This window comes from Pelecanus crispus, chromosome 5 (genome assembly GCF_030463565.1).
Source record: "Pelecanus crispus isolate bPelCri1 chromosome 5, bPelCri1.pri, whole genome shotgun sequence".
Classification (NCBI taxonomy): Eukaryota; Metazoa; Chordata; class Aves; order Pelecaniformes; family Pelecanidae; genus Pelecanus; species Pelecanus crispus.
The window spans coordinates 23,227,552-23,240,948 of NC_134647.1; the positions used below are offsets into that span (position 1 = coordinate 23,227,552).

Consider the following 13,397-nt stretch of genomic DNA (forward strand, 5'->3'; position numbering starts at 1 on the left):
GCGGGGCTGCCGGTGGCAGCGAGCGGGCAACCGCGGGCCTGAAGCCTCAGCGGTGCTTCCCGCCTCGCCCGCGGGCGCCCCTGCCCCCAGAGCCGCCAGCGCCTCAGCCCGGCCGGGCCCCCGCGGCCCAGGCCCGCCGGCGGCAGCGCCGCGTCTTCACGGCAGCCGCTTCGCTCGAGGAGCGGCTCGGTAACAAAGAGGCCTCCCCAGGCGGGCCCTCTCGGCGAAGGGCGGCCCGGGCCGCGATGCGCCCGCGCCCGCGCCCCCGCCCCCCCCGTCCTGACGAGAAGTTTCAGGCCGGCGGGCGGCCGCGTTTTGTGGGGCGGCGGCGCGGGCCGCGCACCTGCGCGCTGGCAGGGCGGCGCGGGCCGGCGGGGAGGGCAGAGGAAGAGGAGGGGTAATGTCAGGGGAGGGGAGAGGCAGAGGCAGGAGGAGGGAGCGGGCGGCGGGGAGGGCGCCGGTTCCGCGGCTATCGCGAGAGGGAGGCGCCGCGGGGTGGGGAGGGAGGGCGGCGGGGGGAGCCCCAGAGCCGGGAGCCCGGCGCAGCCGTAACGGCTCCTCAGTTTCCCATCATGGCGGGGGCCGGCGCCAGCAGCCGGGATAAGCGGGCGACGGCGGCGCGGCTGAAGGCGGCGCTGGGCGGCGAGAGCGGCGCGGCGGCGGCGGGCGAGCTGCGGGCGCTGCTGGAGCGGGTGCTGGCCCCGGCGGCGGGCCCGGGCGGCGGCGGCGGCGAGGCGGCGGCCGAGGCGCTGGAGTGGTGCCGCTGCCTGCTGTCGGGCGGCGAGCCCTGGGACAGCTTCGTGCAAGCCGTGCGGGCCTACGACCCGGCCACGCTGTGCGGCCTGGTGTGGACGGCCAACTTCGTGGCCTACCGGTGCCGGACGTGCGGGATCTCGCCCTGCATGAGCCTGTGCGCTGAGTGCTTCCACCAGGGCGAGCACGCCGGGCACGACTACAACATGTTCCGGAGCCAGGCGGGGGGCGCCTGCGACTGCGGCGACAGCAACGTCATGCGGGAGGCCGGGTGAGCGCCGGGCGGCCTCGGCGGGGCGGGCGGGCACCTGCCGGCGGGGGCGGCCCCGGCGGGCGAAGCGGCCTCCCCGCCGGGTGGCAGAGCTGTGCCCGGAGCTCGGCCTCGGCCCGCCGCCTCCCTGCGCGCCGGGGAGGGGGGGGGTAAGTGGGGCACCTGCGCCCGTCTGGGTCGCCTCCCTCGCTGGCTGCGGGCCGGACGAGGCTCTGTGGAAAGGGCGGGGGGGGGGGAGAGTGCGTGTGTCAGCCACGCCTTCCTGGCCGCCAGCCCCGACGGGGGTCCGGCGAGGTGGCTTCCTTCTTTGTTGTTGTGCGTGTGCCTTTTTTTTTTTTTAGGACGCTTATGCAAATCTCGTTGCCCTTGCACCGATTGCCTGCCTTCAGGGAAGTTGATAAGGCGGAGTGCATGGGAGGCAGTACCTGTCAGCTCCCAGCTAGCTGCCTTGGCCTAGCACAGCTAACCGTGAAGTGTGTCCAAATACTTTCGGACTTCACGTGAGCGAACGTGCCAAAAGGAACAGATTGAGTAAGAGGGAGCCATTTTTGTGTGTTTTCCCAGTCTGCAGTTCATCTTGCCTTCTGTTTTTGCTCTTCTCAGCTCTAAATCAAGGAATTCAGTAACTCTTGGATGGGTACAACAGGGCAGGGTTTGGGGAGGTCAGATGTCCTTCGTATCCTGTAAGTGTGCAGACCTGCTGGAGGCAAGACTTAAGTACCTGGTCAGAAGAAGAGGAATGTGGTACCTCCTTATACCCTCCTTTGTTCCCTTTGTACTCAATGGTAAATGGAAAGATCGGTCAACCAGTTATTGGCTGGAGGTGATACCTAGCCAGTAAACTTCAAATTTCACAACTGGGTGTCTTTTTGGAGTTCCCTGTGTTCCTGTTCGTTCACCAGAGAGCTAAAGACTTAGCCAGAAGACAGTTTGGAGGCTTCTCTTCTGACTAGCTTTCTAGAATAGTCTCTGTCTTGATTGTCTTAGCCTTGGTGAGATGGCATGCTCTTGTAAGAGCTGCCTCATCTCTTCCTAAATAAATCCTGAGTTGTGGCGTACCTAGCAGAAAACACTAGGAACATGTCGAAATAATAAAACATTTTCCTTGGTTCTTTTTGTGTGTTTAACATTTACAATGTATAATTCTGCATCACTCTGCATCTTGAGATTGCTTCTCTTTTTGCATTTCTACTTAAGGGATTTCACTAATTCTGCTTTTTCCTGTTGCTTGAAGGTTGTCATCTTGGCGTTGATTCTTTGTGTTTGTAGTCACCGTTCTCGTGCTCTAGGCCTTGAGGTAGCTTCATTCTGTGTTTCTCGTTATGTTGTTTTCTCCTTTGTTTCTCTTGCCGTCTGTCTTCATCTCTTCTTCATTCTTCCTTTTTGGTGGAATCTTTTCTTATTGGTGGACTCCCTCCAATGGAAGAATTTTTTTCCTCCTTTTGTTTTCATTGATCTTCAGTGGTTTCAAGGGGCTACTCCTGAAGTGATTCTTTCTTTATCAGTTCTTGTTCAACTTCTGGTGGTTCTGCTTTCCTCAATATCACTGAAGTAACAGTTCCCCTTGATCTTGAGAAGTAAGAAAAAAAATCCAATGTCACTTCTTTCAGTGGTCAGTGTGGGATAGATTTAGGGGTCCTGTTAGTGGTAGGTTTTTAATAGAACACAGACAAATAGATGTACTTTAGGTAAATATTAAAATGACTTCTGATACTGCTCTCATCCCAGAGTTTATAGCTTTCGCAATTGTCTTTTCCTATTTTAAACAGTTTTCTTCTGGTTTAATAAAAAATAAGTTAAAAAATGCTGTTAAATTTGCAAAGCTTGAGAGAGTAAGAATATTCTCATTTGTCTCTTATATTTACCCTACTTATTACTTTTAATAGTAGAATTGGAGAGTAAATTGTCTTGGGTGTGAGGTGGGTCCCTCCAGGTGGTTTGGTTGTTCTAGGTAAAGAACTCCATAGTATCCATTCAGAAACAACACTCTTGAGTTGAGCAGTAGGTTTTCCAGTTCTGGACATACAGGAGCACAATACATGGCAGTATATGGGCTGCCTGCACTTGGCATAAGGTTGCTCTGCTTATCTAAAGAACTGTTGTTAAGCCGGTGCAATTAAATGAACTAGAAACTTTGTTTGCTATGCAAGACAAAGTAAGTTAAGCTTAAACCAATGTAAAAACATTAATGTGTGCAAACACACAGTTTTGCCTGTTGACTCTTGCTTCAATGCAGCACGTTTAGCTAAACTGATTTAACTTTGTGTATACAAATCAGTCACACTATTACAAAGGTAATGCTTTACGTGTTAAAGTTCGGAGGCCTTTATGGTACATTGAGGAAACCAGAGTGTGTCTAGCCCGATATAACCTTGGACACCACAGCCTAGGTTTCTATTAATAGCAAGGGAATCAAATGTGGAGCCTACTTACGAACTTTATCTACCATCTGCCTGCTCAGATAAAATTTTATGTAGATACTGTATACGAATATTATAGTAACAGTAGTTTGTTTCTGTTGGTTCTTGTTATGTGGTCTCCATGGTCAGAGTTTTTTGATTTTATGCATCTCAAAAAAGTATTCCTGATGAAGTCTTAATTAACTGATCTGCTGTAAAGGAAATCTCTCCAGCTTACCATCTGGAATATCTTTTCATTTTCTTTTGGGTGGCTAATGTAAATCTACAGATGGTTTGGTCTGGGGTATAAGGATGTGTGTACTAATCTTTTATTACTAATTAAATCTATAATTAACTTTTTAGAGATAACCGAGTGTTAATTTTTTATTTCTGATGCCTTTATAAAAGGAAGCTGGAATATAGTGTAATAGATGGATGCTGATTTGCTTCAGGTACCTTGTGTAATTCTCATTTGTTTTAGAAAAAACAGATTGTCACACGCTTGAACCTTTTGACTCCCATGAAAATTTCAGTGTTTTAGATGATTAAGTTAATTGCAGTTGGTCTGATCATCTATAATGTAACTTAGACTTTAGAGTAAATATACAAGTTTGTAAGTGTAGCAGCTTGTCAAAGATTTAAGAACTCTAGCTGTGGCAAGGTTTAGTAGATTTTAAGATCCAGTGATATGTCAGTACGTGAAAATAGTTTGTAGTCCTCTCCCGTATGGTATCTAGCCATGGGCAAATGAAATTTTGCTGCTCCATCAGAGATAATTAATAATGTTTTGAAGAAGGCAAAATCTTCAGTTCTAACGCATTTACAGTAGACATATGCTCATAGTTCAGCAGACAAGTTCACCTGTTGGAGGAAAAAGAAACCATGCAGTTGGACAGAGGGAAATTCAGACTGGAGTACTTTTTGGTTGTAGATGCTCTTGTGTTATAATGAAACTTGATAGTTTATAAAATAAGCTTGAAGAAAGCAATATGCCATGTGGTTATAATAAGAGTATAACTAGTCAATAATCTGCTACTGATGAGTACCATCTTGTTTCTGTGGCTGTCTTGTTCTGATTCCCCCTTAAGTCTGTAGACAATAACCTGATATACTAGAGAGCCTCTACACGTTGGCTATTTCATTCCCCCGTGTCCTGTTTCTGAGTATGCCTCGCTGTGTGTTGACTTATTTGTTAAATTAATCATGTGGGAAGCAGATGTTTTAGTGCTGCATTACAGTACAAAGAGAATAATATCTCCATCAAGGGTTGCATATCCTGAAAGGCAAAAAGCCAGGTTAAGAATTTCATTAAACAGTTTTTTGCATTGATGTTTGCTGTGTATTTGATGGTAGTTATGGCAACCAGTGGCTCCATTGACATAGAGCATTGCCTTCTCTTATCACTTCTATCAAAGGGTCTAAGAAATACCAATTTCCACTTGTGCCAGTGGGCCATTTCTCTATCATTAGGCATGTATGAAGTAAAAAAAAAAAAAGTTATAAGAAAGGTAACTGTTACAGATTCATGTTATATGCTGCCTGTTCAAAAGAACCTTCAGGTACCTACCTCTAAGCTTTCTGCAGTCCTGTCTCTAATGATCCATACTTACCTTTCCATTTAGCTCTATGTCTTAGAGTATACATCAGTGTAGATTTCATGGAGATCCTGTCTGAGCTACACAGTAGATCAGACTTCTCTCTCTCTCTCTTCTTTTTTTTCCTTTTTTCTTTTTTCCTCCCTGTTATGTCTCTCTTGGGGACTGATGTATCTGTTACGTCTACTGTGATCCCTTATGAAAAGGCTGGAAAATTCTCTGCCTCCTCTCGCTGACAACAAGTATGAGAAGTATATTCTTAGTTTCTAGCCTGCTAATTTTCTCCTGCTTTAATTTCTTTAGAATTGGCTCTGTTTTTTCAGTGCATTAGAATGTTTGCACCCAGTATTACTGAATAGTTAGTTTTAGTTAAATTTAAATTTTGGACAGTAGATACCTAGTATTGATGACCTTTGCTATTCTGTCCTCATATCCTTCTTTCCCTCCTTCTGATTTGATTCCTTATTTATCCCTTTTCAGAGACACTTCCTTAAAGGAACTCATTTCAATAGAAATGGCCTTGCTGTGCTGTTTGGGAGCTATATTCTATTTCTTTTACTTTCTGTTTTTAAGTAAGAGTAAAGGACCATTTTCCTATTCTAGACTTGAGAAAACTTTAACAAATAGAGTGACAATAAAAAAGCAGGCTTGCTGTTGAGAAAGCTATTATTAATAGTTACCTTTGGATGTTTTCTGTGCACATTCATCAGGCAAGGTCTCTTGTATCATCTTGGATTGTAGCAGCTGCGATCCACTTAAGATCAGAAAAGTCAGATCTGCCTGCAGCTGGGTTCTGGGACATACAGGTAATAACTATTTTACTGGCATTAAGTAGATTATGTGGTTATTTTATGGAGTGTCTTGCAACAACAAATCACCTGTTTAGCATACATGTAGCATGTTGCTGCTTCAAGGTTGTCCCTTCCAATGTGACAGTTATCAATTAACAGTAGACAAGTTTTCAGTTCTCCAGGACCTAGGCTAGGTTTGGTAGTGCAGCCTCAGGGAGGGAAGAGTGCTCTTTTGGACCTTTCTTTAAGAAGTTGCTGAAACAGATGCTTTATCAACAGGCTGAGACCCTACACATTGTCAAGGAGTTTAGCCTCTGAGCATTATGAAACTATGTAAAAACGTCCTTGTGTTCAGGATTGCTGGGCTGGTACAAAGGGCGTTCTGTAGAATCTCTATCAAATCCATGCATCTTCTCTGCTTTTGAAGTCCTTTGGGCTACCAGGGACTTCTGGCTGAAGGGACTGAAGAGAAGTCCGAGCTGTACTGTTTGTTAGCTTGGCATGAGAGTCTGAATAAACCTATGGTCATGTACTTGTGGTGGGTGCAACTCTTCAGAACAAAAACTGCACTATCTGATCTTCCACATACAAGGTGCAGGAATTCATGCTGGGATTCACACTGACCACAGCATTTCAAAGAGCTACAGTTACCATGCAGTAAATAATTGATTCCTTCTGCCCTCCTCCCAACCTCCCCCAGATGTAAAGCTCAATATTTTGTATTGCTGCTTAGGATTCCACAGTAACATTCAGTCATTTTTGCAGAGCTTCATGTTAGGTCTTATCCTTGGAAAGCAAAAGATTTCAGATCACTGTGTTGATTAAGTCCATCATAACGTACAGTCAGCTCACAAACCTGCCTGTCTTGATTTCTCTTAAGAATGTCTCTAATTAGAACTACATCAGCCTCTAAATGAGTCGCTGCAATGTTTTCCAAATGGTTAACAGCCAAGTGATAATTTTGTATTACTGCTTTTAGAGCTGTGGCCTGACTAGATGCCATGTACTTTGAAACAACTACACATTATTCCTGAGGCATGTATAAAGGCATCAGTAAGATGTATCAATATACATAACTTTAAACATTTAGAAGCCTGAACTCTTGCTGTGTTAGTCACTGAACAAACTTAAAATAAATGATGGTTCTACCCCAAAGCTTTTGCTGATAGGGCCAGTCTGGTTTGAAGAACAGAACAGTACTCTGAAGATTAAGCTCACAAGATATGACTGTTGTATATCTTGCCTTGTCTGAAATTGGCTTATTTATTGTATGACTTGTCTATCGCTTTGTAATGTACCTTGATATATATTCAGTTTAAGAAGAAGTGGTGTTCTGGAGGTCTGTGGAAACAGTCTTGTTTAGATTTGGGCTAACCAGTGTTGATTTTCCGTTCCTTTGCTTTGATCCCACCAACTTCTAAAGCTCCTTTTATCCCTTTTGTGAAACTATCAGCTGTCCAGGATTCTAAGTTTGCCATGTCAGGGTGGAGTGTTATTTCTCTGGTACATATCTGATCTACATGGAGCTGTCGATGGATCTGTTGGCAATGGAATAAACATGATTTTGGGTGTATGTTTGGGGAACACATTCCTAAAGAACTTTGTCTCTTAGATCTTTCTTAATGACAATTAATATAGGTTGATTCAGATTTCAGGCTGTTGTTCCTTATCACTTGCAGAATATCAGGAATTTTACATTTTAAATAAAACCTGGAATGGTATCTTAACAACTGCAGGTGATTTTAAATAATAATATCCTAGGTGCCCTCCTCTATGGAGGGTTCTGGTAGTAAGTGTTGAAAATTGTATGATGAATTTTCTTTACATTGAAGTAATAGAGATAGCCGTTTGGGTATTACAATAACAAGGACTATATAATGAGCTCTGTTGCCTTCATTAGGATGCATCTCTCCATTTCTGCACAGCACCTGCAGGGTTAATAGGTCTGGTATGAAACTCATGGGCACTTACCTTTCCAAGAAAACTGTGAATTACATATATATGTGTACCTTGTCTGTTGGAGGCTTGACTAAAGTGGTATCTTCAGCTTAAGTTGATAGCTTTTATTAAAATTCACACAACTTAAATCCTGATGAAATTAAGGTTGTTTTTACATTTGTCTAGCACTATGCAGTCACTTAGAACTTTGTCGGATGAAGTGTTGGGGACAAAATATTACATGCCATATGTTTGACCTGTTTAAATTTTCTTGGGAAAATTTTCTTAGCCAGAAAAATATTTTTGTTAACTCTATTTTGGAAACTTGATTTTTGTTCTTTAAATAGAGGATGTACTGCCCATGTGCTTTAAGGTAGATAATTGATGGGACTCTGAAAGCAACTGGGCAGGGAGACTGTATGTGAACTAATGGTTTGGGAAGAGTAAGGGCCAAGCAAAGATGACTCTGATGAGGGCTCAGGACCAGATACTCTATTTGCTGATCTGCTCGTCTCTCAGACCTACTTTTGCAGTCAGCTGGGAATTCTGCTTTGTGAATGCTATGTAAGGCTAAGAACTCTGAAAAATCAGATCCTAAAAATTAAGAAATTAAGGCTCCAGAACTAGAATATACATTGTATCTTAATTTCTTTATCTTTAGGTCCGTATTTAAAAAAAACCCAAACAAACCCAAAAACCTTTAGACTCCATGCTGTGAAAGAATTTCGAATGTCAGTATTTTTCTTGTGGGCTTTTTTAATGTTAACCCTCATGAAGATTGATTTTTAGAGTTGAGTTTGAAGAGTATTCTCGTCAATGCCTTCTTCAGTACAGTGAAATACTAAATTAACTGCTCATTTAAGAAGTACTGTTCCTTTTCTCAACTGAAGAGGCTGCGGTTCCTGTTGGACTAAATGGTTAGAGACTGTATTCATACATGCAAATGGATGAATTAAGATAATTTTAATAATCTTAATATTGCCATTAACAGCCTAACTGAGGCCCTGTTAACTTGTAAGGGCTTCACTTTGCAATCACTGTGATGTTTGAAAAAGCTGCACCAAAGAGAATGAGTATTATATTTGTAAGTTAGCTAGCTGTGTGTCTGTTATTGTACAAATATATTTTAAATTGTGTAGAAATTGAGGCTTTTCACTCAAACCAGGTAGATGTAAGCTGCACTTAGATGCAATTACAGTGCACTAATTGTATCCCAGAGCATCCACCCTTTTTATAAAGACAATATTTTTGCAGCAGAAGATTGTGTTACTCTTTTGAATTACTCTATTGTCTATCAAAATGCTCAAATTCAACAACTTTGTGGGTGCATTCAAACATAGGCTCAGCTTCAGCTCTACTTAGATGTCCATTCCTTCTCATCCTCACTGTATTTCTAAGGTCTTACAATTGAAACTGCCAAATCTACTGGTTCTGACTGATAATGAGTACTTGTATACTAATGAAACCCATTGTAGTTTTATCTACTATACAAGATGTTTATGTCTGAGGACTAACAGAGAATAATAGAAATGCTCTTCTGCAGAGAGCTTCTTTGTCTGCTTTTTCTTTCAACTGGAGAGCTTGCTTCACTGAAGGGCGCTCAATGTAGCACAGAGCACCAAGGGAGCTTCTGGTGACTCACTGCTTCTCTTCCTGCTGTTCTGCAAAGATTGGAATAACTTCTAAGAGTCTAATCTGTGATTTTTAGACTCTGAACCTGGACAAACAGCTTTGTCATGAAGGCTTATAGCCTGGAAAGATATCCTTTCAAGGTATTCTGAGATTTTTCTTCTTGAGAAGCCATTAATTCTTCTGCCATGTTTCGTTGTCCTCCATTATTAACTCTAGTGTCTCTACTTTGGAGCTTTCCTGGTTAGAAGGGTTAGATCGACATCTTTCTGGTTGGCTTTGCTTCTTGTTGCAGTCCCTAATAGCAGAAATGCAAGCATTCAGTTTTGTCTCTGAACTCCTCTGTAGTTCAAAGAGCAGAAGAGCTGTCATTCCTCAGACCTTGAAGTCAGTACCACATTGATTCACTTTTGGAAGCCTGTTCTGCAGGTGAAAGAAATTTAACTATTCAAATTTATTTACTAGGGTGTGTGGCGGGAAACATGCAAAACAATTTTCAGAGGAACATTTCGTTTATTTCTCTGCATTTCTTCAGAGTTACCATTGTGGTGGTGGTGGTTAGGGACAGTGGATTTACATAAGGCAAGGCTACAACATATCAAAGTCCTGTTTCATCAAGATAATTTTCTAATCCTGATTATGCAAGTTATATTTTGTTCTGAATTAAGATTTGTTTTAATGTGAACTGCAAAAGCAGGAAAAAACATTTAAACACTCTTTACCAGTACGTAAAGAATGAGAAATCAGCTCCCAAGAACTCTGAGAGACAATTGTAGCAGTCAAAAAATATTTTGCATCTTGCATCTATTTTGTAGATTCAGAGTACATAAGAATAGTATTTGCGTGTTGGTTTTACAGTGGGGACAGAATGCATGCTCTTTTTAAAAGTGTGTGTTGAATTTTTCTTTACAAAACTTATTTTGTTTGAATACTTTATGATACATTACATGACATTGTCGGGCAAGTGGTATACAGTATGAAGTGTATGTAATGTCTTAAATAAAAGCTCAGTTCAGATATGACGTTGTTACTGAACTGAAGAATCAAGTAGAGATTTACTTTCTTTGATTAGGAATTGGTTTCTAGTAGTTTTCACTTGGGTCCTGTCACTTGGGTCCCAGACTCTTGTCCCTAAAAGCTTCTGTTGGAGTCAGGTACTCATAGCGCTGTAATACTGTAAGACTTGTGAAAATGGGATGCCTTGTTTTGACAGCCTTATGATCCGGTTTAAAACAAATAATTTTTAAACATGGGGAGTCAGGGGACAAAACAGTGAGAGAAAAGTAAGGGTAAAAATAGTCCCTCTGTGTATGCATGAACTTATGTCAAGTTTCTGGAATGCAGCTGAAACTTGAGATGCTGTGGGATATGGTGGAAGGAGGGCTGAGCAAATATGCAGAATCTGTAAAGGTGTGGTCTGGCTGGTACTGAAGGCATTTATCAGCTGCTGTAATAACTGGGGAAGTTTAAAAATTCTCCTTTGAAGTGGATGACTTAGCTTCACAGAGAGCCTTGTATCTACCTGATCTGCTGGTTGGTCAGGACAGCATGCATTGTTGGGTTTTTGGCTTTTTGTTCTCTGTGTTTTGCTCTCTGTCAGGTGAATGAGGAAAGGGATGATGGCAGGATGATTCGGGGATTTCAGTGTGATTTCCAAGGAGGCAGGTCTGTGAGTGTTGCTGGATTTAAGTTGGCCCAATGAAATTCTTTGGTTGTGTGGGTTTTTTTGTTCTGTTTTTTAAGTAACTTCTGCTAGCTTAGCTTCTGAGCTGGTTTAACACTGGATCAGTTAAGTGCCAATGCTGGAACAAATAAGAGGGCTGAAGACAAAATTGTGGCAGAATTGTGACCTAGCTCAACTTAAGCAGTTGTGAAACTGTAGCCTAAAGAAAAGGAGTTATTTTACCTGAAGCCACTTCTAAAATACATTTTGGAACTTCACGGCAGAATTATTGAAGATGGAAATAGTAGGAGAGAACAGAGTGAATCTGGAAAGTCTAAAGTGAAGGTTGCTCAGAAGATGTTAATGTTGCTTATGTTAATAATACATGGTATTCCTTACTCATGTAGATGTCAACAATGTTGTTCTACATCTTACAAACAAGGTATCGATGCAGCATAAGAAATTTCAGGAATCATATTTGAAGTCATGTGGACAAGATTGCTTGTTAAAGCTCTGTTTTTATTTAATTGCAAGTTACTGTGTTAGTCTCTCCTTTTGCCGAAACTAGCCTTGTCTTTTTGTGAAAAAGCAATTGCAAAGGTAGGAAACTGCATAGAAAACAAAAACCAGAATATACTTTCGTATTGGAGACAGGAAGGAGAAAAGATGATGATTTTGTCTCCCTGTAGACCTGTATTTTAGTACTTACATGTTAGATCTTCAGTGAGATGGGGCTTGAATATCTCTGGCTAATGAATTGGCAGTCTCACTGAAATACTACTATTCTTAAAGCTCATTGTAGTGTAATAGTAAAAATATTTACAAGGAAGACTGTGCAGCACAGGAAACATGAAGTACTAAAGATTAAATAGGAACTACAGGCTTGTTGGAAAAAGTATTTTACAATATTGAAATAATGTAATAAAGCTTAGATCAAGGTGATCTGTCAGTTATCTAGTCATTCTTCCTCTCTACAGTTATTTTTATTTCTGAGCTTCTTTAGAAAAACTGTATTTCATATCTAGTTTATATCCACCTTTCATTACCCTGTTAGAGAGTTCTGCCTTCTCCAAGTGGTGGATTTCTAAGGCTTGATGTTAACAGGAGAGATCTGGAAAATGCTCCTTTTTGTTGCCCATTAAATCCCTATTTTCATAGTCTAAGGAGCATTTTGAAATGTACATTTATGTAGACAGGCAATTCTTTAACTGATGCTGTGGTAAGGAAGCTCTTCTAGAAGTATAAGGAACTGATTATGGAATAGCTTTGTCTGCTGTTTGTCCGATGACTGTGTAACGCATTGCGAAGTTTGCCGCAGGTGTCTCTGCCTGTATAAGAAGTCTCAACTTGTTTCTTTCTTGGCACAGCTTGGGGTTCTGGCTCTTCTTTAGTTAAGACAGCTGTTGTTTTAACTCTGAAGATCTTCCAAGTCATTGTCTGGCATTTTGGTCAATATTTGTAGAAGAATTGTTTAGCACTCTGTAAAGGCAACAGAGCTTTGTGTAGAACAGAGTATCACTATTTCAGGATTGTGGAAGTACCATACAGTGGCAGAATTGGTTTTCCATAATTCAGCATAAAACAGAGTCTCATGGGTGAATATTATAAACTTGGCTCAGTAAGATTTCTTCAGCCTGATTTGTAAATAATAAAATCTGAGCCTTGGCTTTCTGGATCATTGTGGCTTAGATTAATTCTTGCCCTTGAAATTCAGTATGGCCAACAGCTTGTCCAGTGGCAAGTCATGTCAGTAAGGACATACTCTGGGATCCTTACCATGTACACATTTCTATCTGTTAGTTAAGAACAGCTACAACAGTATATTGATTTCGGACAATACTTTAATACCGCAGCCTTTGAACCATAAATACAGAATATGGCTCATCTTGTAAAATCATATTGGCATTCCTACTTTAAGGTTTAGGGCCTGGTATCTAGAAATCATTCACTGTTTGGAACCGCTGTAATTTGTGCATGTGACAGTGAAAGGATGTTTCCCTACAATGAATCGAATTTGGGTTCTTCCTTCAGCTACAGGGTGTGTTAAATTTGGGATAATTAATCCATAGGCTGATTCACAAGTGGTGCACTGGCATAGGCTTCTTGGGGAGCAGAGCTTTTTATTTTCTGTGGAAGGAAGCTTAGTGCTTAGCAGAAGCTAGGATTCAAAATGACTTTACGTTTGAGTTTTGTTACCGTGGCTCCCTTAGCTTGTGATCATAACCAGTGAAACTGTCTTTTGGCTGAATGCAAAATACACGGGGTGGACCAGTGAAAATTTTAAAACACACTGCATAGTAATTCTTTCCTTGTGTGTCTTTTAAGTCTTTATTTACTTTTGATCTCTTCTCATAAGGA

General features: G+C 42.0%; 1 protein-coding gene across 1 annotated transcript in view; it reads left to right on the top strand.

Annotated features, from left to right (window-relative positions):
- The first annotated feature begins 572 nt into the window (after window positions 1-572).
- UBR3 (ubiquitin protein ligase E3 component n-recognin 3) overlaps window positions 573-13,397 on the top strand; it is a 117,113-nt gene continuing 104,288 nt past the window's right edge. The window contains exon 1 of the mRNA XM_075710034.1: window positions 573-1,024. Within this exon, the coding sequence (XP_075566149.1) occupies window positions 573-1,024 (452 nt within the window). The remainder of the gene's footprint in view (window positions 1,025-13,397) is intronic.